Genomic DNA, 27,502 nt, shown 5'->3' on the forward strand with positions numbered 1-27,502 from the left:
TCTTGTGTTTCAGTTTAAGGCCACTGGTCCTTCTCCCGTCACTGGGCACCAGTGAAAAAGACTTCTCGTCAGACTAAACAGGCGCAGCCCTCACAGCCGGCCCTCATAAGAGATACTCCAGACCCCTCATTATCTTTGCGGCCTCTGCTGGACCCTCTCCAGTAACTCCTGGTCTTTGTTGTACTGAGGAGCAGCTGGGCACAGTGATAAGGCTCAGGGCTTATAATTAAATGTGACGGACTTGGCAGTGCCGGGTTAGTGGTTGGATTCGACGGACAGGTCTTCTCCACCCTGAAGGACTGGTCACGGCATCCGGCTGTTAAACCGGGCAGGGCTGGCGGGGATCCCCTGGCGCGGAAGCGGTTTGGGAGCGGCCAGGCAGGAGCAGCTCCCCGGGCACCGCGGCGGGGGAGAGGGCCCGGGCCGGGCCCGTGGGCGTCTGTGAGGGCCGGTGGGCTCCGCGCAGCCCCGTGGTCCCCGTTCGCGGAGGAATCTTGCCCCGCACCGCGCTCCGTCCGGGGCGGGGCGGGCGGCGCGGGGCGGGCTCGCCGGTGAGGGGCACGCGGCCGCCCCGCCATGTCGGTCCGCCGCGCCCTGGCGCTCGCCGCCTGTGGGCTGGCGGGCGGCTCCGTCCTGCTCTCCGCCGTCGTCGTGGGCAAGCAGCCGGCCCGCGGCGGTGGCGATAGCGAGCCGCGCCCGGGGGGCTCCGCCGTGCCCTCCGCCGCGCCGCCCGGCTTGCTGCTGCTGCCGCCCACCGCCTCCTGCCCGCCGACCGCCGGCTGGATCGAGAGACCCGCCGGCTCCGGCAGCTACTGGGACAGCAACTGGGACAGGTGAGCGCGGCCGGGCGGCGGTGGCGGGGCCGCCTCCTGGCCCGGGGGGGCGCGGCGGGCGGCCGGAGCCGCCCTGAATCCCTCTCTGGAGCCCCGCGGGCCGCTCGGGGCGGGCCGGAGCCCCTCGGGCGTCGGGAGGCCCCGGGTCCCTGCGGGAGCAGCCCCCGGCTGGACGGGACAGCCCCGAGGCGGGGCGGGGACCCGGGGCTCGTTTCCCGGTGGAATTCCGTGTGGTGACCTGCTCCGAGCAGAATCCAGCTGGAGTTCGTGAGCACCGGCAGAACGCTGGAGCGCCCCAGTGCTCTGGAGTGATGTTCCAGCGCTGGGTTTTGTTCAGACAGCTCGGAGACTTACCCCGTGCACATCCCTTTATTCTGATGCTTTCAGCCAGCGAGACTGCCAAGCTTCAGGCTTGTGATAAATGTAAGCACTGGGCAGAAGCGTGCTTTTTTTTTTTTTATCTTTTTAGCCGTGTCTCGGTGTTGGTGTATGCGTGCACCAGGGATTTCCAGCTCGGCAGCAGCTCCCGTGTGGATGCCAAGCGCTCTCGCGTGCTGGGCAGGCACTGGGCCTGATGCTCCTGAAGCTGCCTGGGCTTAAATCCTTGTAAAGACAGTGGCGCTTTGAACCCGCCTCCGTCGTGTTCTTCAGCGTTGAAACACATTCACGCAAGGGTGGGCTACATTTTTTTTCTGAATCTGTAATTAGAATGTGCAGTTATCTGCATGGAGTTTTGGCTCATTTAGCTTCGGTCTGGTAGAATTATCTCCCAGGGGAGACTTATGTCAGGCTCCAGTTTAATCATAGTTAATCCAAACCTAAGCACTAACAGATTTTTATTGTATAATGCATCGTTTCGATTTTTGAGAGGCTACAGGATCAAATGCTCATGTAAATAGGGCTATGTACACCCCGGTGATAAAAATAATACCTTCATTAAATAAGGTTACAGCTGATTACACAATTATACTGAGGGAGGTACTGAAGCTGCTTAACTGCAGCTCCAGGCCTTCCTGGTTCTGCTGAAGTGTTGATTTTCTTCAAGGATTCTAAAGTACTTTCAGACTCAAGTAATCTTTTTTAAACCAATCCAGGAAGCAGAGATTGTGCTGTAAGTTACAGAGCTGTGGCCATTGCCTGACCAAACATGGCCAGACAATACTTCTAGCAGTTCAGGATAGCAAATCACCATTCATCACAGTGTGCAAACGGTGGCAGTGGAACACATCAGCCCAGATCCAATTTGTTTTCTGCTGCTTGCAGTCTACCAGCTGGTGTGCTGTGGCTTAGCTTGTGCCTGCTTGAAATCTTAATCTTGACTTTTAGGTGTTGTTGGCAGAAGCACTTAATGTGCAGAGTTGTTAAATGGCTTATAAATACACAGAATATCTGACCACTGCTCTTTGGGGGCAGGGAATGCTTAGAAGATGGAGTCTTGAGCAGATAACCAGATGCGACAATATTTGTAAAAACCAATGGCTTTTCACATTTGAAACAAACAAATGCAAATGTCAAACTTGTTATTGGTCTGATAGGGTATCACACTTGGAATGTTGGTCTCTGCCACTTGCACAGGAATTGTAGCTCTCAGTTCTCGGAGAAGACAGATCTCATTTCATTCATGTGGAATACTTAATGGCAGACATCAGATGAGTTATTCCCCTTGCTGCTTTACAAATGTGCTTGAATTGATTTTAGAGATTTTTTTTGGTTTCCTATTGTATCTTGCCAGCGGTATAGTTTCCAGTGAATCAAAAGTATCCTGTGAAATAGCGATAGAACTTCTTGTTACTGGACTATTGTTTCATTTTTAATGCCTTGCTGAGCTTTAACAGCTTGAGGAGTGTGTAGAGCCTCATTGTCTGATGGAAATCACGTGTTCAGTAAAGCAAAATGGAGGCAGGAGGGCTTTGCACAGCCAGTCTTGCTCTGAGAAATAGCTGTGGAAAGCAGCAGTTTTCTGTGAACAAATTATTTTGTGCCAAACTGAATGAAAATTATTTTTCATTAAAACAAATCCATCATCAAATCAACAAGTTTAGTAACGGAAGAAGTGAGGTGTGGTATGAATAAAATACGCTCTGAGGTGGAGTGACATAGAAAAGGATTTGTAGTAAGGGGGTGGAGGATCAGTGCAGAGAGGGGCCCAGATTAATGTGGGAAAGGTTTGGGCAGGGCTGGTGCTGGGACATCTCTAGCACTAAACCTGTGATATTAGAGAGGGGAAGATCCCCGTGTCCTCAGGAGGAAGCAGGTCAGCTGTCTGGGTGATGTGCAGAGCAGGGTGCTCCTGTGCACTGTGACAAGTGGAAGAGAGATTAAAGTGGCATGAAGGGAGAGAGTGCTGAAAAAGATGAAAGGATAAATGAAACACTCCAGGCTGAAAAATAAAAAGTTTTACTGGAGAGACCTGATGTGACCTAGTTTAAAGCAGAAAATAATTCTCAACGTGCACTGCAGAAGGTTGGAGTCTTTCTAGGATGTTGTTGGGGGGGTGATTTTTTAGTCATTTGATGTAAATGAGATTGATAAAGTGCAAATTTTGTAGGCCTTATCACAGGGCCTTTTAGATATAGAGCATTTTCTTTCTTTAATGGTCAGCCAACACCTTTTCATCTTTTCCTGGGTATCCTTCCTGGTTAGTTTTTCTCGTCAAAGCTCCTACTGTTATACTCAAGTTTTTCAGTTGCTCACTGCTTTTGTTTCCCAAGAATTAATTCAGGTGGCTGGCACTAAGTGGCAGATTTACCCATGTCAAGTTGCACCTTTTAACCCTTGACATTAACTCTTTTTCATGCAGGCATTTAATTTTATTTTTTCACACAAAGGTTTGAATCAGTTTTATGATACAAGTGGCTTGTCAGTTTTAGTTCTTCAACTATGTCTGGAATTAAGGCAGGACCATCTATCTGTAAAATTCCCCTGCCTTTTAGTCTCCCCTATCTAAACATGACTCTTTAAATGTGTTTGTTTAGACGTGAACCACTGGCTCTTATCAACCTCAAAAAGAAACATGAAGAAACCGGGGAAGAAGAACTTGCCTCTCGCTTGGATCACTGCAAAGCAAAAGCCACCAGGCACATATTCCTCATCCGTCATTCCCAGTATAATTTGGATGGCCGGGCTGATAAAGACAGGACTCTGACCCCACTGGGTAGGTATCACTGGCAGCATCATCCTTTGCATTTTGAGGAAATTATTTTTCACCTGATGAATACAGGTCAGTAGCTCAGCACTGTTCTGGGTCTTGCTGCCAAACTTAAATCTATTTGCTGTATTCCTTTGTGGCAGAAAAATGTCATGAATAAGTTTGTTTTCTTCAGTTTTGAGCCGAACATTAAGATGTGATTTAGAGTTCTAAGCATGCTCAGTTGTAAAGAAACTTGTCAAAGGAAATTCCAAATTATCTTAAGGTTGCTTGAGCTAATTTTTGTGCCAGATGATCTAATTCCTAAGGGCTGAGGCTTTTAAACTTCACTCCATTGAGATGAATTTTTCTTGCGTTTCTCTAAATTAAATCTGCTGATTTATTAAAAAGAGAACACCTCTGACTTTGAGCTGGAGTGTTTGTAATTAAATACATTGCACTTTTGCTGCTGTCACTGTTTCTGGGAGTACTGCTAATCACTTACATTAAATGAGGATAACCTTTGTCTGTGTTAATCTTAACTCACTGATCCTGTGACTAGGTCTCATGCTAATTAGTATTACTTTTAATAATGTACTTTAAGAGCCGTGAACACTTCCTTGATTACATATGTGCCAAAACTGTTTTCAGAGGGGGAAGAATTATTACTGTGGACCTTTTTTCCACCCACATCTCAATTACTGGTGTGCAAACAGGAGTGCAGTGCTAATTGTAGGCCTCAAGTGCATTCTTAAACTGGTAACAAAGGATAATGTTAATCCTGTCTCATCCTGAGCCTTAAGTAAGTGACTTAGCCTGTCTGTTGTCTTTTCACCTGCCTGCCTGAAAGGTGGGATGAACCTTCCTGAGGCTGCCCAGGTGCTGTGAACTGTGCCAAGCTGGTGTTGCCTTTATGAACAACAACACACTGTCAGGCCTGAGGAGGTTGTTGCTTCCTGGGATGGGGCTAGCAGAAATATTGAGTACTTCAGTGAAAGTTGCTGAATATGTTTTGGTTTTTGTCTTTTATTTTTTTTTTTTCTAATTGAAACAAACAAATTTTTTTCCTGCTGATGAAAGTATAACTTCAGATTGTCCAACCAGTAAGCTTGGCGTGAGTAGTGGCTCTGATGAAAATATTTTCCAGTTGCCTTTTGAAAGGAAAAAGCCCGACATTGATGTAGACCTCTCCTGTGTGCTGGACTCTGTCTTGGTAGTTTGTGTGAGGTGCTAATGGGAGTGTCACCCATTTATATAATGAATGTGCTTTTTCAGGTCGAGAGCAGGCTGAACTGACTGGACGCAGGCTGGCAAGCTTGGGATTAAAATTTGATCAGATTATCCACTCCTCCATGACTAGAGCAACTGAAACAACTGAAATTATAAGCAAACATCTCCCAGGTAAGAGACTTCCCTTAATTTTTCATTGTCTTCTGATCCTTAAAACTGCTTCCAGTAGAATCCTAAGCTTGTCCTTAAAGTTGAGATGTTATTTAGCCATTTCCCAGCCCTGCGAGAATGTCTGTATTTATAAAGAAACCTACAGCCATGATTGTGCTTGTTTCCAGTTTATCTTTAAAAGTACAAATACACTTTTTCAAAGTGTAACAGACAGGGAGAAGAGCTTGCTGCTCTGTTCAGTTGGAATAAATTGTCTTGCTGATGGCAAAACAGTTTTGTTGGAGATACACATCCCTTGACAGAAGTGTGTAGACTAAAATGGACTTTAGGATGGAGAGTAAGCATTCCTCAAAGAAAGACTGTGAAGAATGTATTGATTGTACAGTTGTGGGGCTGCTTGTAATGGCATGTGAACAACTCCTTTCTGAATGTGTATCTAATATTTCAGGAGTCAAAAAAATCAGTACTGATCTGCTGAGAGAGGGAGCACCTATAGAACCAGACCCTCCAGTCTCGCACTGGAAACCAGAAGCTGTGGTAAGCTTTTCTTTAACGTTTTTTCTGTTTATGGTTTGGGGCTTTTTTGGGTATACTCTGTATTGACAGTAGCAATAACTTGCACTGTCTGAGCTGATGTTTGTTATCACAGCCCTTAGATAACTGCATTCTTTCCTCCTCCTCAGTAAGTGTGCAGAACAGTTAAAATAACCAGCATTAGTTCAGCCGCAGGTGCGCGGCCCAGTAACCAAGAGCTGTGGAGGAGGTGAGGCCCCCGGGGGGCAGCAGTGCTGCCCTGAGCTGTGTGTAACTGTGACCTCGGTGCCCTCAGCAGTATTACGAAGATGGAGCCCGAATTGAGGCGGCTTTTCGGAACTTCATCCACAGAGCTGATGCCAAGCAGGAGGAGGACAGCTACGAGATCTTCGTGTGCCACGCCAACGTCATCCGCTACATCGTGTGCAGGTAGGGCCTGCCCCGCTCCCCTGGGGCTGCTCAGGGAGGGTGCACTGCAACACGGCTGGCTTGTGGCACCACTCAGGGAGGACATGGGTTGATTTCACTTCTTTGAAGTGGTTGGAGATCAGTGCCTGCATTGTAAGCAGCTGCTTCTGCAACTTCATCAAAGTACGTTTGAAAATTAGAACACTTCCATTCTAATTCTAAAGCAAAAATGGCTAAGTCAGTGAAGGACGGTTACTTCCTATATGCTTCTGCTCCCATAAACTTGAGGGTAGTGCCTGTTGGAAGAGATTACAAATAGATGCATTACTGGATGCATCTCTTTGAGGTGGCATCAATTTGAGCTTACATCATTAAAGATTGATCCAGTTTTGGGAATTCTTTACTAATGGATATTTTTGAGTTCTGTTCAAGTCGCATTAGTGTGTTTTTGCAGTAACATCCAGTATTGGATTAAGGGGAGAGTGGATCTTTCCAATAACATCAAGGTTGTTCATAAAGGAAGAAACAGTTCTGGATCTTAGCCTGTCTCTGTATCCAGTCAGCTGAGTCTGTTTTATTCCTCTTCCCCATCAACAAAGCACTGTCTGCAAGATAATTTGTCGTGAGCAGGACAGATGTGATTAAACTTTAATCTGATCAATACCTACAACAGTTTCAGTTATCTTTATTTAGCTGAGCTAGGTAAATGCTGGCCTGTCTGCTCTGTGGGCTGCTTTGGAGCTTTTCAAAATTGCTATACTTGAAATTATCGATCAGGTAAACAGAATATTCTTTCCTGTGCCAAAAAATACCATGCTGTTCCTGCCAAGGCTTTTTCTGAAATACTTACTTTTTCTCTTTGCTGTTGATTTCCTCTTCATTTTAATGTCTCTTCTGTGCCTTCGATTCCAGGCAATCTGATAGCACAACCCTAACACGATCCATGTAACATTTCCTTCAAATCTAGCTTGGCTGTAGCTGGTATTTAATTTCTTGGGCTTTCTACAAGACTGTCATAAGAGCCAAAACCAAGTTATTCTTCAGTTTCAGAGGCAAAAGCTGTTTGAGGCAACATGGTATTTTTCCAGCTGTTTAATACAACTGATGGAGCTCCTGAGGCTGCCGAGTTCGGAAACTCAGAATGGCTGCAGACCAGCTGTGATGCTGTGTTTCTGTGGAAGGAACAAGGCACTTTTCCTTGTCCTTCCTGGGGAATGATGTAGCCGATGGAAAGTAGTTCTGGTGAACTTGTTGCCTAGGCGCCTGCAGGCCGCTGGAGGGAATCCTGTGTCGCTGCCTCTGCTGTGGGGATGTGGCTGAAATGGGGTGTGACAGTCACTGCTGGCCACATCCCCCTGGTCTGTGCTGCGGCAGCCCTTGGGTGCTGAGCCAGCTCTGCCCTGTCCCACCTGCACAGGTGCTGTGGTGCTGCAGCCTTGTGGGGACAGCTGGAGCCTGGGCTGTGCCCTGCCCTGTGACAGGGCTGCTCAGAGCACTCCTGGCAGCCTCACCGCATTCAAGCTGCTGCCTTCTGTCCCCTTGCACTAATCCTGTCAGCAGTAATCACACCCATCTGCTGGACTCTGCTTAGCCAAGTGCACTCTTGGCCCCGGTCCAGTTGCCAATGCTGTGGTTTTATAGCACTTACACAAGAAAAGGCTTTTTTCCAGGGCTGACTGGGGGCGTTGGTGTGCAAGCTGCACAACGCCCACCAATTTTGATTTTCCCCTCCTTCCCCCCCTTATCTGGGACAGGTAGTGATGCTGTGAGGGCTTGTTAATCTAACTGCTGGTGACTCTATGTGTTTTTGTCACCAGGGCGCTGCAGTTCCCCCCAGAAGGTTGGCTGCGACTGTCTCTCAACAACGGCAGCATCACTCACTTGGTGATACGTCCCAACGGCAGAGTGGCCCTTCGAACACTGGGTGACACAGGTTTCATGCCTCCAGACAAAATCACACGCACCTGAGTGAGCCAAATGGATGGAAGGCTGTCCAGGAGATGCCTCTGGTCTCTTTGCACTAGCACATTCTGCTACAATACCACTAGATTTTTATTACGTTGGGGTGTGATGCTGTCTTAAAAATGTCCTTTAGCCCCATTTCTCCTTCATATTTATATCTGCCTTTCAGTCTGGAAAAGAAGAAACCTTTGTGATCCTGAACATGTCCAGTCCTTATGTATTCCCCAAAACTCAAAGCTGAGCTGTGGAATACAGGTTGAATGTCTGCTCAGCAGTTGCAAGAGCGCTGACTTTTCCCCCACCCCGCTGTGAATTTCTCTAACCAAAGCTTGCTCCTGTGGGTATTTTTCTTGTGCAGGAAAGCACTTGGTGTGGGAACAGCCTTGTATCACACTGCAGCTAAAACAAAAGGTGAGCCAGCTTGTTCCAGCTCCTGCAGAAGTGACAAACGGTATTCTGCTGTCCAAAGGACAAAGGGATAAAGCTTCAGTTTTTGTAAGCTGTTGAGTGTGTATATTGATGTTGTGTCATTGTTCCCCTCTGCCCCCAAAAAGCCCATGTAAACTGTGCCTGGAGGTTATGAGCATAAAGGAAAGAGGGTGAAAAACCATTTGCCTCAGAGCTGTGGTGCTAGATCTAACTGCTGCTTATATTAAGTGTTCCACCATCCTCAGGATGTCCTTTAAGGTGTTCTTAAGAACGTTTTTCAGCCTTGTAAAGCCTTTAACCAAAACATGGTCTGGAGAAGGCTGTAGGGATGGAGACGAGCAGGAAGATGGGAGGAAAGGAAAGCAGCAATCTTCTCAAAGTGCTTTCAGTTACTATTTTTGAGTGCTCTTTCCCAATGGTTTGTATTTGTTGATTCCTTGCTTTCAGAGTAGAGCAATACATGAGTTCAGGGTAGTGATGCTGCAGGTCAGAGGTCCTGCTGTTCCAAGAATGGTGAGCCGGTGCCCATGGGACAGCTCATCTAGGGCAAGTGTACAGGACAGGCAGTGGGCAGAATGCTCCAAGTGCCTCCTTCATACAGCTCTGACACTGCTGGGCTTAGGGGAGGGGAGAGCTCAGAAGCATTCTGAAGCTTGCTGGGCACCTGAATCGATGTAGAAACTTGGCTTAATTAATAGATGGAGGGTCTGCCTTGGGGAGAGCCCGGACTGCAGGACAGCAAACGGAAGTAGGACAACAGACATAACTAACTTGTTTGACAGATTCTCTGATCAATAAGGATGTTGGTGAGTTGCTGCACTTACTCCTGTCAGAGCTGTATGAAGCATAATCAGGGCACACAACCTATGGAGAAGAGGGTTTAAGGGCTTGATACTGAACTGCTGCTACATCAGGGTAAGTTCAAGGAACAGGGACCGGTAGGGAACAAACTGATTGTTGTGTAGGGTAAGGTGTGGGGGTCAAGAGGAAACCATCACGAAGTATCTCTCATTGATACAATGAGAATAATTTATCAATTTTTGTCTATTAACTTTTTAAAAGTTTTGAATAAAATACTTGGTCTGTCTTTCTTGCCTGTCTCTTCAGCTGAATGGCTGCATGGGCAGCTGTAGCTCTGCAGGGACTGCTGGTGCAGGACCTGCTCTGTCCCACACTGCTCAGGGCAACAGCTCTTTCACCAACCATCTGAAATGTAAACCTGAGGCGGGAGCCAGAGCAGTTAATTGTGCACAGCCGTGTGCAGGGCCGTGTCACCACCACGAGGAACAGGAGCACCAGCACCTGTAAGGTGAAATTTCTGTGCTTTCTGTGTGTGTGCACATGTACCCTCTCACACACATTCTGTGTGTCAGTGAAGAAGCTCTGCAGTTTGAGAAATGAACAGTGGCTTTGGTGACACTTAAGGTGGGGGTGAAAAGTGTGAAATTTAAAATTATGTCTTTTTTTACCGTAACCTGAGTTCCTGTCTCTTCAACACTGTAAGACTCTTCGTTTAAGTCGTTGGTGGTGTAGTCCATCGTCGCTGTGCACACACACAGAAGCTGCAGGCACTGTAGGAGCGAGGCCTGGACAAAGCACTGAGTTGCCCTGTCGTGCCCAGCTCCTCCTCCCACGTCCCATACTGAACACAGGGTGACACTTGCAGCTATTCATTTGATTTTAATAGAAAGTGGGATACTTCTGTATTTTTAACATGACACTTTGCTAATTAAAAAACAACCAACAAAAACACAACTAATTTTTTGCACCTTTAAAAGTGAACTTTTGGCCGAGAAAACACAATTCAAGCACTATCAGTCTGATTTAAAGTGTCTCCACAGGCTCAGTGTTGAAGGGCTTTCTTCACAAAATCACAAATGATCAAATCCCTACATAAATTGCTATTTTTGTCATAGCTGAAGTAACACATTGTTAGAAAAATGACCTCTTAAGTGCAGTACAACTGGACTAATGCACATTATATAACACAGTTAAAAACATACTCTCCTGACTGAACCAAAACATTACAAAGTGAAAGGAAAGGGTGTGGTGGGTGTGTGGGTGGAGGGGTGGGTGTGGGGGGTGTCTGGCTACATGTACATTTAAATATTAAAAAAAATAAAGCAAAGCATAATAAAGGTAAAAAGGACAACGAACAAGAGTGTTAGTATCAGTCTCCCGGCTCAGTAACCAACTCTCAGCAAAAGGGCAATGCTGCTGTACCACAGCTCTGAAGGACCAGGGTGGAGAACAGCAGCTGCACCCACAGCAACTTACCCCAGCAATTACAGCAGCTGATCAATTGCTCCAGAATGATAAAAATGTAATTTACATTAAATTATTTTTAAAACCCAAGAAACCAACAGAAAGAAAAAAGCCAATCTCGAACCTTTTGGAGTAAAACTGGGTATGTGGGATCTTAAAATATTTTAAGACCATGGAGCCTGCTACATAAAAAATTAAACCAACAAAAAAGCCTTTACGAAAAAGTCAGTTAATATACTTGGTAACAGAAGTTATGTTTTTGGTTCTGGGGTTTTTTTCAACATGTTTCCTAGACTATGACACCCCCAGGCCCTTGGTACTTGTCTGGAATATGACTGAATGAGAGGCATTTATGTAAAGTAGTTCGTCCTAATGTCCAGCTCCATGGAACTAGGCTCAATTTTAACAAAAGAATATAATAAGCTTTTTTTTTTCCCAGCTTTTTTTTTTTTTTTTTAAGAATAGTTTCTAAAAGAGGATTCTCTCCCCCCATGGAGAGCTATCGCACCAAATAATCCAGCTTAGAGACATTAAAAGACATCCTGTTCAGAAAGCCCAGAGAAAAACTGTATTTTATCTGCCCATAGTAAGTGGATGCCACTTTTTTAAAAAAAAAACTTCTAAAAGAACAAAAAAATTTAATTAAAAAAATATATTACAAAAGGCACTACTGAGCTTGCCAAAGCATTAAGTGCAGTGTTTAGGTTTGTACCAGTCAGGAACCTGTGAGGGTGCACGGTTTGTGTAGAACAGTCACTGCCATGTGAGCAGCCGGGGAACGGCCCCGGAGCGGTGGGACCCTCCTGCCTCCCCCGTGTTTGCTGAACTTGGGGCCCTTCCCGCCCTGCCAGGTGGCACCAGCCCATTAATCCATCCCTTCCCACCAGCACAGCCCTGCAGAGCTTCTTTTTCTGATTTATACAGTAGATAGCTCTTCTTTTTTTTCTCTTTTTTTTTTTTTAACCTAGAGAGCTGTTTCTGGAAGCCTTTCATGCAACATTACAAGCACTAGGCTTGATACGGAAAACTCTCTGGAGTTTTGAAAAGCTTTCTTATTCTCAGCATCACGCTGTCAAAACAAGTCATTCTTACAGAAGGTTGCAGAACAAAACTATTGACTGCTGTAACAAAAACTCATTACCACATCGACACTAGAGACACAGTAAAAGCTCAGATTTCATAAAAATATTTTGTCCTTATTCCTTTCTCTTTACAGCTGGGAAATAGCCACCTCCTGGGCCACTGGCTACTATGCTAATATATTACAAACTATTCCATTAAGGTAAGGTATCTTGCTGGTAAATTTGCTGAGATTATTGCTGATGTGCTTTTGTGTAATAACTATTCAAATCTGCTCGTGTTAACAGCTTCTCTGGGGAAAAAATAACCAGCTAATTTTTAATTTTTTCTTTTCCTTATGTCTTTTCACTACCACTTAAAGGAATCCCAATAGTTTCTACAGTGCCCTGTTTCTAAAGCACTCAGTAGACCTCAGTGTCTGTAACAGCTCAGAACAAGCAGAGACTTGAGGGTCTCTGTGCAAATCTGTGCACACACACACGGACAGACAGGTGAGGGTGGCTGTGGCTATCAACTGCCCAGCCCAGCTGGCTGGAAACACTCTCGGCTTATGCACTTTTCACATCCCAACTCCACACTGCAAAGTTATCCTTGCATTCCCAGGCAGGTCTTAGGCTTTTCCCCTTGCAAGTGGGAGAACGTTTCACTTCCTGCCATCAATCTGCTCTCCCACGTTCTATTTGCTGATGATGCATTTCCTTGGCTATCCAAGGTCAAGAAAGGCAGTTGAGGGCTGTGTTCTCATTACAATGAGGATAAGTAGTGATAGCAAATACCACCATTGCTAAGGGACAGTTCAGCCCACTGTGGGACTGGCGACGAGGGTTAATTCAACTACCGGACAACTGCAGTGTCACAAACTTCTTGCTTATCACCAGTAATAATCTACCTCGTATATGGCATTATGACATATATTCCATTTTTTAAACATACAGTTGTCCTCAATTGAGGAGAAATAAGTAGCCAAGTACAAACCTCATGTCACCTTAGTAACATTGTAGTTTTTCCTCCACTGTAACAATGAAAGCAGAACTGAAGTCCCGGGGTGATGAGCTGTATTTTAGTGGGCAGGAGGATCTGCAAAGTAGCGCAGGACACAGGCGGGGCTGTAGCGCCCAGGGCTCCCAGGGCTGCCGTGTTTTCCTGGACTTCCTGGGATGGGACTGTTCCTTCCTGAACTGGGATACCCTGAAGCATTTGGGAGGCCAGCAGTGATGGACTGGGACCGGAATCTGGACTTCAGTGCTGGACTTGGCCAACTGAAAGAAACCAGAAGTCATTGCACACTTTTTAAAGGAAACTGCAACACTAAGAATAAGTTTAGAATCACTTCAGATCTCACCAGCTGAGAAAAATCCTATCTGGGCAAGAGACAGGTCTGGAAGAAGAGAAGGAACAAGAAGAGCACACAGTATTCCATACAGATGTGTTGCCCCAATCAGTAAGACATTGTTTCTTTCAAAATGGCCATGAAGGCAACAGTCACGTCTGATTTGTCTGTGGAGATATGCTCAAGTTACTTGGAACAGCAGTGGAATGGAAAGAACATGACTGCAGCACCAGGAAACTCTTATCAACAGACACCAGTCAAAAAGGTTTTGGTGATTAATTTCAGAAATCAGTCAATTCTGCTGAATATTTAAAATATGGGTTTGGGGGCAACAAGGCCTGAATACCTGCTATTCAAGCTGACCCACTAAAATGTACTTCAACTCCTGTGACTGAGTTTGCAGCAATACCTTTGCCTGTCAGATGAGGAGTAGGATTGCACTGCGTGTTTCCATTTGTAAATCATTGGGAATTTCTGGGGATCAATCTCTGCTCCTTCTATAGCTGCTAACACATCACCATCCAGCTTCGAGGGCTGCTCCCTAGAATGGAAACAGAACTAGATGAAAAGAGAACCATGTATTTGTTCAGGCAATAAAACACCCCAATTCCAAAACACTTAGTTTTATATAAGCAAAGAGATTGCCTGTGTAAGTTAAGAGTTAAAAAGGCAATTCTTTACCCAAGAAGGAATATCTTTAAATTGTCATTTGTGGGTGAAGTCTTCAAAAGAAACTTCTGGGAAGAAAGTTCTTGACGTTGTTGTGTCTCCTTAGTCTGAACTGCAGATTCTCTGGACACTCTCTCCTTTTCTAATGATATTTTGTGGTCTGTCCTTAACTTGTTCTCTCCATGTTTTCCTGTAACACTTGGCTCAGAAGAACTTGCCAGTGACACTGCAGAGCAGGTGTTGTTCAGAATTCCCTCATTCTCAGTTTTTTCAGTGATTTTGTGAGATACTCCTGCAACTTCTTGTTCTTGGAATGACAGGCTTTCAAATTCTGACATCAAATTGGAAACTGGTGCCATGAGGCATTCTGACCCATCATGCAGCTGCCTTCTGTCACTGATGATCCTTTCACTGGACACAGGACTGCAAAAGCCATTTTTGCTGGCAGCAGCTCCCTTCTCGTAGTGCCGAGGGTGAGCTGAAGTCTCTATGATGTTTCCTGCACACTCCATGGACAGGATATCACACTCAGCATCTCCAATGGCATCAATGCTGGGCTCCTTGGACACCAGAGAGGGGCTGATATTTCGTGCTGCATTTTGTCTGTTCTTAATTTCTTCTAAGCTCATGTCATCGTCGTCCTCATCCAAAAATGCTCCAACAGAAATGGAATTGCAGGACTTTTTACTTTTGCCTGTAAACAATTTTAACAAGAGCAACACATAAGAAGACTTTAAACAATGTCAAGTACATAAGCTAGGAACAAAGACACTATGCCTTCTTCTATTTTCTGGAGACCTCTCTGATTTTGTGTAACAGCATGAACTAACCTGACTAAAGCTAAAAATGCAAGATGCACATGTGGCAAGCAGTGGTCTAAGGTATAAAAGCTTTCCTGGGTTTTGCTTCTTGTGTCTTTTCACACTCACAGTTGGAAAGAATTATTCTTTTATTTTTAAAATGTTATTTATTCCACATCTGTGGACTACAAAATTCTATACTTTAAGATGAATGCCCAAATACTCGGAGTGAAAACATACTGAAGACAGAGGTTTTCTTACAGGATTTCATTGGGGGCTACACTCAAATAAAGTACTTCGTATGAAAGATAAAGACTGTACTACATTCACAATGTGGTTGTCTCCTTTTTTGATGCTCTCATCAGACTGACTGGATAACCGATGAATAATAGCAACCACAACAGGTGAATGCTGCTTCCCCTGGGCACCAGGCTTTTTCTGTCCCTCTTCTCCCCAGGCACAGCCCATTGTTTGCAGCATTTGCCCTTTTCTTACCAGAGGGATGTGGAGTTTTATATCTGTTGCAGGTTTCATTTTCCCCTGTTTCTGGCTGAGCCTTTTCGCTCATTTCACGATGACTCAGGTACTCTTCTAATTTTCGCAGCCCCTCCTGGGAAGACAGATCAACAAAACAGCCCAGAAATTCCCAGTATTCAACCCACGGGAACCCCAGTTCATGAGCTAACTCCCTGCAATAAATAAAATAAAATGAATCATTTGTGAAGACAGAAATATCAGTTTGACAATAACTTTTCTCATCATATTTTAACAGCTATGAACAGAAGCACAAACGTGCAACCAGGCAACACAATCCCACAACAATCAACAGCCAGCAAAAGCACAGACACATCCTTAGCAATCAAAGCATTACCTCATTTGTTCTAGAGTATTTTTCACATTTCATCTACTACTTTTACAGTTAGCAGCATAAACATTGCTATTTTTAAGCAGACTGTATCTAGACATCAGATAGAGAAGAATCCCCACTGATACTGCATTCACCAGCTTTTTCTATTTGGGAATGGGAGAGGGAGGAGGAAGTGAGGGATTATTTTAAAGAATGAAATGCAGTCAGCTTTTAACCAAGTATTGTCTTCCATGTGTTGCTGATAGAAGGTATTTTAACTGCAGGGACACACCACACACACACACACACACACACACAGAGCTTTTATAAAGCAGCACATTTGTATTAGGATCTTTTCATTCTGCTCCCTCTTTTAACAATCCCTCGCTTTCACAGAACAGGCTATGCATAATTTTAGATCTGGCAAATGAGGCAAGTAAATGTCTGTGAAAAGCACTGCATACATCCATCAATAACAACTAAAATATCTTTATTGCCAAAGCTAAGAAAGTCAGGTCTCACATTTTAACTATCTTGTTTACACAAAAATACAGTAAAAATCCAACTGCAAAATACTTCGTTAAATACTTCTGCAGTAGATTTTGCCCCGAGATATTGTGCAGTAATAACTGTACTCTCAGCACAGTCCTTTGCTTTTACACGCTCTATTATTAATTTTTCATATTGACAATCTTTTAGATACCTTCCAACTCTTTCAACACCTCTCTCCAGATCAGATTTCCTGACATTGTGAAAGAAGCCAGCTCTCTCTCGAGGTGGAGTCTTCCACAGCCTGCGAAATTCTTCAGCCTTTAAAGAACAGAAATAAATTCAGAAACGACCCCCCACAGTATGAACTAACTCCGGGCTGGCTACACGTCCACCTACAGATCTAGAAGATGTTCAGCTGTTTGCTGTGCACAAGTGCTGTTCAACCCCAGCTACGAAGGATCTCACACTGGATCTACAGCTACTCCTTTCACTACTGGTGGTTATTTTGATCTAGGACCATAATGTACAGCCATCTGAAAATCAACTGCACAGACACCACAGCTGCCTGGTTTTAATGTGTGCGCAGCAGGAAACACAAGTGTGTTGTGGTTTTGCCATGTCATTCTATTTAATTACATATGCTTCCTGGTCATTGTTTTCTAGGATGCAAAGGGGACATTTTTATATGCACAGACTTGCTACAATTATTATAATAAATTCTTGCCGTCTATTTTGAAGTTGAAATGCCTCAAGGGAAATCTCTTGCAAAATCCCTCACTTCTTGACTCTGTATGACCAAGATCACAACGATGACTAAGAATAACATTCAGACATTAAAAATACCTGTCAGCAATCAAAATTATAAACTGTTTACACCCTAGGTAATATTTTTCAGAGTATAAATGATACTTAAATTTCTGTCAGTTGAATAGAAAATTTATCAAGAACATTCAGAAGAAAAAGCATTAAGCATTTTGGTAGAATGCAGTCTTAAAGAATGCAACCATCAGATGACGCAAAGTCCTCCACTGTATTTATTCACTATTTCTAAAGCTGTTGTCCTTGCAGCATGTTCACATTAAATAAATGAGTCAAATAAACACCTGTAAATCTGGAATATATTTAACAAGTATCTAAGTATTTCTTCTGAAAACTGAAGATTTTGCTTTTCCACTATACAGTCAATGTATTTCCAAAACCAACCCAACACCTACTACTTGTTGTCAGTTTTTCTATCTAGAAAAATCTATTAATGTTAATTCAACAAGCAGAGGTTAAACTTCTTCTTACATCCAGTGGCAACTTCTAGAAATGAGATAAAGATACAGTTAAGGTTTTAAAAACCAATTCATAGCTGCCTTGAAAGGCTTTGCTTCAGGTTAGAAAGTTACAGCAATTATCTGTTAGAAATGAAAGGTTTGCCAAAGGCGCTCTTTGAAAGGATTCGGAGAGGAAAAAGGAAACAATTTTTCACTGAACTTCTACTCCTCTTATTTCACCACATTTCTGTTTTCATCAATAAAAAAAAATATTTACAATTTTCTGTGCTTCTCCATAGAGGAAGATTCATCTCCTCATTAAAGAGGGAACCACAATCTGTGCCAGGAGCAAGCTACACTACACAAGGTACCCTGTGGTTATCTTCTTTGTTCATGAAAAGGAGAAGCACAGGAGTCACAGGAAGTTCTCTCCTTACCTTTGAGGGGCTCATGGGGCCTGCAAAAGCCCTGATGGACAGCACTGGGTCTTTGGGGCTGCCAGGGAATTTAGGCCAAGTTCTCTGGGGACCATCGTCCGTCTGGTCGGGCGACCACGGCGCCCCAATGACCGGAGCTGAGGAATTGTCTTCTGCCCTCAGGAGTGGGACATAATAGCGACCTAAAATACATCATACAACCTTCTCATCCAGGTCACGGTACATCAGCCTGCTGCTTCTTCCTGTACTGTCAGTGCACCCATACACTGAACCATCTGACTTGACTTCATTAGTAAAACTGCCTGTAATTCAGACTCACAGCTTCAGTGATTACAGATCACATTTCAGTGTAGGTTCCCTTCCCTTTCAAACACAAGAAGACCTGCAGGGATCCATAGATCCCTTCCCACAGGGTCTTTAACAAATTTCACAACCTCCTTTGGTAAATGCCTAAACACACACACGTTAAAACCAAGAAAATTCCTTGTCAAGGAAATTACAAAATTACAGAACTCTCCAGCACGACAGACACATCTCTTGCCCTGCAAAGGGTTTTTGTTCCTTTCAGATGAAACACTCTGCCTTACTGAATCTTGCCCACATTACAGAGCCATGAGGGCAACCTTGTGATCCATACATTAAGAGTTCTGTCATTTAGAAGACAAAAAGTTTTCTGTCCCTGCTCAGTTTTCAAGTTTCCCTTTGGTTTTCAGAGCACTGTACAGCAGCATCATTTATGAACTAAAATGCTACAGAAAGCAAACAGAAGACAGCAAAGAGCCAAAATACATGCATGACATAGTATAAAACTCTGCATACAGACCTTTCAAGGATTCTCTTATCTTTTCTTTCAGTTCTGCAGATTTATTCTTGCTTCTTTCACAAACTACCTGTTAATATAATTTTAGTTGTTAGGGCAGCATAATAACCTCATTTTCAAATCACTTGTAATGTGTGTTCTTCCTGAACAATCACATTATTGGCCCCTACCCATCTCACCCAGAACTTTAATTCATAGCAGACCAACTAAAATACATCTAACTCCATAAATTCTAAAACTTTTCCACTGACACAATCAGCATAAAATACTTTTAATGTTATACAGAATTTAATCATGACACTAGCACCTTACTACAAGCCTTCTATCTACGGCAATCAGTAACATTTGAATATGAAAAATACTGATCAGGATAACATTTTTGGGTTTGCTGTGGACATGGAGAGACTTACTTCTGCTGGAGTTTGATCATATTTGTTTTTTGGATTTTTTACAATGGCTGGGTGCGAGGTAAGCACGTTAACCACATCCAAATTCCCAAACTTGCAGGCAAAATGCAATGGAGTATCAAACCACTGCAGTGGGAGAAAGGGAAAAATTCACATGCACTTAGAAAGATGATAAAGTCAACACCACACATTTAATTTTGAGACTGAAGAAAGTAAATACATGTCATGACTAATTATCCAGGCTCTTAACAGATCTTTTCCCACCACAGTGCAGAATAATAACTACCAAAACCCACAGAAACTCATGGACACTTCCCCTTCTGTTCTCTTTCAGTCTCCCTTGCATATCCTTAACCCCTTCCAGTTGTTTCCATAATAACAATAACAATAATAATAATAAAAATAATAATAATGATGATGATGAGGTAACCCCCCAAATTTTACCATTTTGTCTGGAGTGTTCAGGTAAAGGTCAACAATATATTGGATGCGCTTCTTCAACATGACATCGTTATCATCTGGGTACATCAGCCTCATAAATTCTGGATTTTCCAGAGTGTCCAGCAGTAACTGGCAGACAGCAGGCTGATTCTCCTTGGCAGCAACATGCATGACATTGTACCTACACCCTTCCTGGAAAAACAGACCAGTATTAGAATGAACCTTGATCTACACAGCTTTCTTACACCCAAAGATGTAACTGATTTAACTGAAAATACATGCGTTCCTACACTGAGTCTTAAATGGATATTTTTGTAAAGACTTATATTTTAGCTTTGTAAAGACACCCATATTATTCTTATAATTAATGAAATTATTCTTACACTGAGTGCCTTTATTTAAGGAATAATTGTGGCAAAAAAGGTATATTAAGACATTACACAATAAAGAGAGGCAACACGTTCAGTTTACAAAAAGAGCAGGAAAAAGGGTATAGATATAAAAAATTCAGCTGCTTTGCTCTATTATATAAAAAAATTTCAGGAGCTTCACAAAGCTGCTCTGATACAAGCTGAAATAAGACTGTCAGTGTTTGCTAAATGGCACCTTGTACACGGTTTTGGAATTTAATAGGGGTGCTTAGGTAAGCAATGCTGTAGGAACACCTAATTACAGCCTAGGCCCTACCCTGGTCTTTAAAATTAATCTGTTTTTAAAAAGACTGCAATTACTTGGAGGAGACCAAAGAATAAGAAGACAAGACTATTCTTGCACTACTGAATACAACTGTTCCTCCCCTGAAGAACTGCACACTCAGTTCCTCCAGCTCTGCTGGAGCAAAGGGAGCTCTCAGGGTGACTTACAGAGAAGTGCCCCAGCTGCTGTCAGTGAACAGAGAAACCCTGCCCTGGGTGGAACAAAGAGTCTTGAAGGAGGAGCAGGAAACATCATTCCTTCCACTTCTGCTTTCGGGCCCCAAAAGCTCCATCACTAAACAAGAACCCAGATTTTCCTGTTTTGTTGCTGTTTTTTCACCTGCACAATGGTTGGGTTGTCTCCTGAGCCGATCAGGTACCGAGGGTTACTCCAAATAAGGTCTGAAAAGGTTGCTGTGTCTCCTTTCTCAACAGCTTTCCGGAGCTTAGCTGTGAGATCTTGAGTCCGCGGACTTTTGTAGCTGTTGGCTCTCTCCTTGTTCACAGTGTCGCTCTCAGGGGAGCACAAGCCATCTATCAAAACACAAAATCCCTCCTTTCTAGATGCATTCTTTCCAGTCATCACCACTCACACATCCAGGCCATTAAAATTATGCTTTTAATCGAAACCATGTATTAAAGTAGCATCTTTAATATACAGGAGTAAGGAAACCGAACTCAATAACAAGACATTTTAACAAGACATTGAAATACACTAGTAGTTAGTAACAGGGAGGGGAAAATGATTAATCATCTTGTAAAACTGTTTCAGACTTTAGTAAGGACTGGTAAACTTCATAATTACCAGTCTGCTCCCACCCAAACTTAAAACCAAAATTCATCAAAAAACAACAATTTTCTGATTATTAAAATTGCTTCTGCAGTTCTGTCACTCTAAAATCACTTTAATCTAGCAACTGGGAACACTGTGAAATATGATCAGTGCTTACCATTTTATTTCTGAACTTACACATTTACTTAAGGATTGAGGACAGTTTTATTATACTGTGCAATTTTATCAGCATCTTACTAAACCTGAAAATCCTGAAGTCCGTGAGTAAAATCCAATCCTAACAAATGTGACCATGGAATACTAAGCAAGGTATCCATGCAGACCATTACCTACATTTCAGCTTTAGAGGAGTAGCAATGGTATTTAAAACATTTTTCACATTTTAAACATTTCTACATTTAAAATAAAAGTTCTTTTACACTTCAATTTATTCATGCTTCACCCTTTCAATTTTTTCTGTTATTAGCATATTGGTAAGGCAGCTTCTTCTCTCACAAAAAAAATCAATGCTGTCTATCGCATCTATTGTACAGAGATGAAGTTCCCCACTTACCTCTGTTAAATGATCCCATTTTCACTGGAGACAAACATAAAGAGGACTTGCCTGGAGATGGGAAATAATCACAGATTCCTTTAGCAAATTTCTCAGCATCCTCTCTGTTTGTAAAAGCTTTAAAACGGGAACCCTTAATCATCTTAACAGCCTGGAGAGCTTCTTTCCTATCTTCATATACATGTATTCTCTCTGCAACAAAGAACGACCAAAGTTACGTTGTTTCAATCATCTCAGCTTTCAATTCCTAGACACAGATTACAGAACTCTTAGACTATCACTCCAGCTTTGGTCTCAAGAGTGTTTCTCCTCCAAACATGGCATAAAGGTCAAAAGTCCTTTGAAATCTTGGCTCTTGGAAACTGAGTAGGAGCCTCCGACACACTCCAGGTAATGTCAGGTGGTCCCTGTACAGGGCTCAGCCATTCCCATCAATCAACCCTTCGAACGGATGGGCCAACTCCAACAAAGCATTTCACTTCCAGATGGAAAAGCAAACTCACAGCTTATTCATCCTGCATTACTTTTGATGCTGTCTTGTTCAGAAAGACCAACTTTGTAAATCATCCACAGCTTTAAGATCTCTACAGAGATTCTTAGATAATAAACAAATCATTCTGTTTCTCCTTTTAATGGTATTGTTCAAACAAGGATATCTTAATGGGTCTTTTCTTAGTAAGAATTCTTACTGCTGTCTCAGAGGAAATGATCCTGTGCACTACTCTACTCCAGCCAGGAACAGAAAGGAAGCTGTGAAAAGTTTTAGAAGAGATCATTTAAGCTTCACCTGATGACAGTGTAAATAGTGTTTTGATTATTTACAGGATTACGTTTTATTCTTGAGAAAGATTAAAGGCACAGGATGGGTCCAAGAGTAGCAGTAAGAAATCATTTTCTTCATCTTAGCTACACAGGGGAGAGGATCCTCACGTGTAGGAACTGTAATGGCAAACACCTGTGATGTCTTATAACTGTGTTTCTTTGCCGCAGAGGATCAAATAAATACTATTTACAGGAACAAAGAAATACTTCAAGCAATGCTTACAACACTAATGCAGGGTGCTCAGAACACCTGCCACATAAAAGAATTCTACTCAGACATGACTAAAATGCTGGAAGTAAGGGAAATAAGGGAAGTGAGTATTTACCATTCCTTGCCAGTATGTCGTCATAAACTGGGCAAACTCCATAGAAGAGTGGAGGATCTCTGGACAGTGTCTGAGCAGTGATCTGTGAATCAGCACCACAGGCTGGGGCTGAACAGTTCATGTGTGTCACTGCATCTTCTTCTGGAGGGTTCAGACCCACGCAGTACCCAAAGTCTGCCTCCTCAGAAGCACTCCCATGGCCGTTGTGATTCACCGGGACATTTCCAGCAGACCCTTCCTCCTCCAGTGCTCCTTGCTGCTCCAACAGTGCCTGAGCCAATCTTTTCTCAAAAATAAACCTGGTAGTTGCGGTAATAGGCCCACATTTCAGTCCTGCTCTCACAATCTCTTCTCTAAGCTCATCGTGGCTGAGCTTCTTTAATCGGGATAATATTGTATCCATTGTTATTTCACCTACAGGAAAGGCAAAAAAGGAGAGAAACTGTAAAAAACACAACTTTTCTTCTGCTACTTAAATGGTGTATTAAAGCCAAGGGAAAAAGTGCCTCTTAGCAATTTCTTGGGATTCTGAAGAGACCCTTGCAATGCTGAGAAGACAAAATATTTTTCAATTCAATGTTTTTAAGCTACCAGACCTATACCAAGTTTATTTCCTCCTCTCTTCGCTACTTAAAATAATATTTACAGCTTACATCTTATTCTTGGTAGTCCTTTTTCAATTTCTTCTGGAGTGAAAACTCAATCTAGAGCATTTATTCATTAAAATTTATGATAGGCTAAGAAATATCTGATTCCTGACAAGAAAGGCACAATCTATTTGTGCAATGCAATACAAGGACACGAGCACCAGTCAGCCCCAAGAAAAGGGGCTGCACCTCCAGCTAAAGGCACAGAAGTATTTCTAGTATTTCCTTAGGACTTTCTGGCTGACAGAAGTCTAAGGCATGAGCACATCACAGCAGCCAGGGCAGGCTTTCTCTGGCCATGATGCAAGGCTGCAAATATGTACACAACGTGTTGTTTCCCAGGCCTGTTTAGAGAGCAAACAGCCAGAAGACAAAAAACAACTGATCTTTTCAGATCTCCCTCTCCAACAAAAAACAGAAGCCGGGAGGATTTCTCCATTTCCAAAGGAACATCCTTCCCTCTGCTATGATACAATTCCCCCGGCTCATGTCCCTCCATGAAACCCACACTGACAGCTTCCACACTGGTCAGCGAGAAGGTACTAACACCAAGCTAAAAACCAACATAAATTTCCTGCTCTGAAAAACCCAGCTGAAAAATACAGGATTTGGGCAGCTCAAGAAGGGAAGAAGCTTTCCCACTATTTCATCAGGTACCTGCACACAGGCTGTGACTCTCGTGGAGAGGAAGTGAAGCTCCAGACACAAATGGTTCAGCTGTGCTATTCTCTCAGCTCACCTCACTCCTGCCTTACACTGCCCCTTCCTCCTGAGCCATTTCATGAGGCTTGTACTGCTTTGGACAAGGGTGTATGGCCGATTTAGCACTTTATTTTCAATTTTAGGTTTCATCTTCAGTTAACGAAACTTAAGGCTACTTTTCATATACTAAAAAAACCCAGATGCACAGTAAGTTTGTGCAGCTTTCAGCAGCAGTCAACAGGGCACCACGTTAAGTTTCACTGCAATCTGAGTCAGAACAAACACGTTCCTAGTCTCAGGAAACACCATGAAAATGCACTTAACTCCAAACTTAAATAGTCCTTCAGTTATTACAAGTCAACAGTCATGTGAGTTTGAGGGACATTTCCTTTGAGAGCCGTCTCTTTTTCACATGAACATCTCATTTTGAACGTCTGTGGTTAGAGAACAACACAACCTCAAGTCCCTGAACATTTCACAAGTATTAACTGGAACCTCGCCGAAACAATGGGAAATGAGAGTTATTTCCAAGGGAAAAAAAACCACCAAAGAGCAGCAGAGCCCCAGCTGCTGCTGCTGAGCCGCTTCCCCAAAGTATTGTAGTTCCCTTGTGATTCCCGAGCCTCCAGGCAACCTCATTGTTTCGATTATCTGACTTGCCCACAAGACTACGACGACAGATGTGAAAGAACCTCTCACTTGTTTTCAATTCTTAATCCTCTTTTTTAAAAAATAAAATCTGATACCAGTGCGTTTTCATCAAAGGATGTGCCCCAAAGGTCAATTAAAATAGCCAACCTTGCTATTCTAAAGATTTTCCTTTTGAGACTGCATAACTGTAAAATCACAAGATGAAAACTTGGGCACAAAAACAGCTGAATGAAAACACTTTGAGCAGCCAACATAGTGCCTTAAAGAATTACCTGAGAAATGCTCCTATTTTTAGGGTTCAGAACTAGCACAATCATCCTGCAGAAGAGCAGACCTGTACATATATAATTCATGTATGGAGAGCAGACAGGAACACGCAAAAATCCTTCCTGCCTTGTGGTTAAGCAAAAAAATGCTGTGAGGGAGTGTTTTCTCTGCTTTCTCATGTTTTGACAGAACCTGGTACCTAAAACTTAGTGCTCAAAATTCTGTCTTAAAAAAAAAAATAAATTATTTATTTTATGTATTTATTACAACTCTTGACACAACTAAATTAAAATGAGATGGCAAAGCAGACCAGCAGTGAAGAACCTGGTTTAAGATCTGCTGTTAGTGTGAAGTGGTTCCTACAGGGCATTTGGTGTGGAAACAGGGAAAATATTTTTGGAATGACAACACAGAACTCTCACAAAATCTGTTTGCGTTCCGACAATAAGGTTTTAGCTAATTCAGATAAGCATTATTGGTTTTTAATTTCATTACCTATTTTAATCTGTCAAAAACAAAACGTGACTTGCAAACCTGAGAAACAGCAACTGCTCGTTCGGAGACAATCCTTCAATCGTTTGTTACATGCAGGTGCAAAATGAGATTACTTGAACCATTAAATGTATTATATAACTACAAATGATCCAGAGCCCAGCAAGCACTGAGGCTGCTACCTCTTCTAGCCCAGCATGTAAGGCCTTGCAAGTTACATTTGCAAATATGAATAACTACTTTAACAACAACCACACGTTCGAGGGTTCTTCCAAATCAATCAAAACCTGGAAGAATGGGCAAGAATTGCATTTTCCCTTGTCTCACTGGATCAGTATGAAACAGCAGAATCTGCTTCCAAAAAAATCCCCAAAATTAAGACTAGACTCATGACAGAATGAACGACTGACTTCTAAGGATGGCAGTATTATTTTATTCTACTAGTCTCATTAAATCCTTCAATAAACGAGTAATGTAAGAAAACTGCTCTATTTGGCTGGGGGGTTGTTTTGTTTTGTTGTTTGTTATTTTTTTTCCCGAGGCAGGAATGGAGAGTCACATCCTGTCTTTGGCTGTATTCGGCTGATAGGATTTGCGTATGTTAGAGCAACAGCGGCTTCGCGATGGGGTGATTTGTCTGTACCGCCTGTGGGCAAATGAGCCACCAGTTATGAACTACGTGGCTGAAAGGGAACTGCTAAACAAACTTGAAATAAGCCACGGGAGAGAAGAAAGAGAAGGAAAAAGGGACAACTTCTCAGGGAGGAGAAACGCACACCTATGTCCAGACCCGGAGCGGGCGGGCAGGGCGCGGGAGGGGATGCGGGACCAGCAGCAGGGCCGCGGGGCCGGGCTGGGGCGGGCGGAGCCGGCGCTGCCGCCGAGCCCGGAGCCGGCGGGGCCCGGCCGTGACAAAGCGGGAAGGGGAACGGGGCGGCGGGACGGGGAACGGGGCGGCGGGAAGAGGAACGGGCCCGGCCAGGCGGGGAACGGGCCCGGCCAGGCGGGAAGGGCCGCGCGGCCTCCCCGGGCGGTGCCCGGCGCCCGCTCCCGGCCCTCCCGCGGGGCGAGGGCCAGCGCCACCCCCCCGGCCTCCCCCGAGTCTCTCACCTGGGCGGCTCCCGCTGCAGCGCTGGCTCCCCGCGGCGAGCGGCGCCGGGGCGGGGTGGGGAGCCGGGGACGCCGTGGGGCTCGGGGAGGAGATGGCGGCCGCCGCCGCCGCCGCCGCCCGGCGGCCGCCCGGCCTCCTGTCCCGCAGCCGCAGCAGCCAGCCCACGGCGCCGATGACGGCGCAGGCGGCCAGGAGCTCCCAGCACGGCCATCGGCCCCAGCCGGCTCCCCACAGCGCATCCCAGCCCCCGGCGGCCCCGACCCACCGCTCCATGCCCGGCCCGCGGCCCGCCCGCCGCACGCCGGCTGCGCCCGCTCGCCCTCAGGGACGGTACCTCGGCGGCCTCGCGGCTTCCACCTCCTCCGCCCCGCGCCCGCCCCGCGCCCGCCCCCGGCAGACGCGGCGGCGGCTCCGCCCGGCGCTGACGGGGCTCCGCCGCCGCCCGGGGCCTCACCGTGACCGCGGCTCCGCTCGGCCGCCGCTCCCGGGCAGCGGGGAAGGGCCGGGGCAGGCCCAGGGGAGCGCGGCGCCGCTGCCCCGGCGGAACACGCGGCTGCCGGGAGGGAGGGCGCTGCCCGGGCCGGGACAGGCGGGCAGGGTTTGAACTGCGCCCTCCCGTCTTCCCGCGGCCAGCAGCACGCGGGTCGCCAGCGGCCCTTCCACACGGGCCTCTTTAGAAAGGTGCCGACCGGGGAATTTACCTCAAAATGCTGCAGCAGTCTCGGATAGGCCATGAGAGATGGAAAACCGCAGAGGAGGCCTCTAAAGCATGAGAATGAAACAATTGCCAGCAAGTGCAACATTCCTACCTTAGGAGTAGAGGCACCTGTATTATGTGCAGTGCAGTCACTTGCTGGTTTAAGTTGCTGTCCTTTAAGAAGAAAACAATACCGCTTTAATTC

The 27,502-nt window shown here is 44.5% G+C and overlaps 2 protein-coding genes across 6 annotated transcripts; one reads left to right on the plus strand and one right to left on the minus strand.

Moving 5' to 3' along the window:
* The first annotated feature begins 242 nt into the window (after positions 1 to 242).
* On the plus strand, positions 243 to 9,781 carry PGAM5 (PGAM family member 5, mitochondrial serine/threonine protein phosphatase). 2 transcript variants are annotated; one of them, XM_066200131.1, is made up of 6 exons: positions 243 to 833; positions 3,809 to 3,987; positions 5,236 to 5,361; positions 5,810 to 5,898; positions 6,194 to 6,324; positions 8,121 to 9,781. In XM_066200131.1, exons 1-6 carry the CDS (start codon positions 577 to 579, stop codon positions 8,269 to 8,271), a joined length of 933 nt encoding a protein of 310 aa, XP_066056228.1. In that variant the 5' UTR covers positions 243 to 576; the 3' UTR covers positions 8,272 to 9,781. The 2 variants fall into 2 exon arrangements, with proteins under 2 accessions (XP_066056228.1, XP_066056227.1); XM_066200130.1 differs by having other exon boundaries at positions 244 to 833; positions 6,191 to 6,324.
* A 573-nt stretch (positions 9,782 to 10,354) lies between these two features.
* ANKLE2 (ankyrin repeat and LEM domain containing 2) lies at positions 10,355 to 27,460 on the minus strand. 4 transcript variants are annotated; one of them, XM_066200126.1, is made up of 13 exons: positions 27,410 to 27,460; positions 22,731 to 23,144; positions 21,583 to 21,774; positions 20,577 to 20,770; positions 19,545 to 19,733; positions 19,104 to 19,226; positions 18,697 to 18,763; positions 17,874 to 18,055; positions 16,389 to 16,495; positions 15,334 to 15,527; positions 14,051 to 14,732; positions 13,779 to 13,910; positions 10,355 to 13,298 (listed from the first exon to the last, which is right to left on the minus strand). In XM_066200126.1, the coding sequence occupies exons 2-13, from the start codon at positions 23,131 to 23,133 to the stop codon at positions 13,100 to 13,102; spliced, it is 2,664 nt and encodes an 887-aa protein (XP_066056223.1). In that variant the 5' UTR covers positions 23,134 to 23,144; positions 27,410 to 27,460; the 3' UTR covers positions 10,355 to 13,099. The 4 variants fall into 4 exon arrangements, with proteins under 4 accessions (XP_066056223.1, XP_066056224.1, XP_066056222.1 ...); XM_066200127.1 differs by lacking the exon at positions 27,410 to 27,460 and adding an exon at positions 27,055 to 27,075; XM_066200125.1 differs by lacking the exon at positions 27,410 to 27,460 and adding an exon at positions 26,935 to 26,953.
* Between the last annotated feature and the right edge of the window lie 42 nt (positions 27,461 to 27,502).

Source organism: Chamaea fasciata, unplaced genomic scaffold (genome assembly GCF_029207755.1).
Source record: "Chamaea fasciata isolate MVZ Bird 193981 ecotype frontalis unplaced genomic scaffold, bChaFas1.0.hap1 SCAF_18, whole genome shotgun sequence".
Lineage (NCBI taxonomy): Eukaryota > Metazoa > Chordata > Aves > Passeriformes > Sylviidae > Chamaea > Chamaea fasciata.

Excerpts from the sequence above, each read along its gene's own strand:
- ANKLE2 (XM_066200124.1), bottom strand. The coding sequence starts at position 26,873 with ATGGAGCGGTGGGTCGGGGCCGCCGGGGGCTGGGATGCGCTGTGGGGA. Across the intron at positions 23,145-26,599 it reads CTGCAGCGGGAGCCGCCCAG|GTGAAATAACAATGGATACA; the intron begins GTGAGAGACTCG and ends CCTTTCCTGTAG. Across the intron at positions 18,056-18,696 it reads GATAAGAGAATCCTTGAAAG|GTCGCTATTATGTCCCACTC; the intron begins GTCTGTATGCAG and ends GATGTATTTTAG.
- PGAM5 (XM_066200130.1), top strand. The coding sequence starts at position 577 with ATGTCGGTCCGCCGCGCCCTGGCGCTCGCCGCCTGTGGGCTGGCGGGC. Across the intron at positions 834-3,808 it reads TGGGACAGCAACTGGGACAG|ACGTGAACCACTGGCTCTTA; the intron begins GTGAGCGCGGCC and ends GTGTTTGTTTAG. Across the intron at positions 3,988-5,235 it reads CAGGACTCTGACCCCACTGG|GTCGAGAGCAGGCTGAACTG; the intron begins GTAGGTATCACT and ends GTGCTTTTTCAG.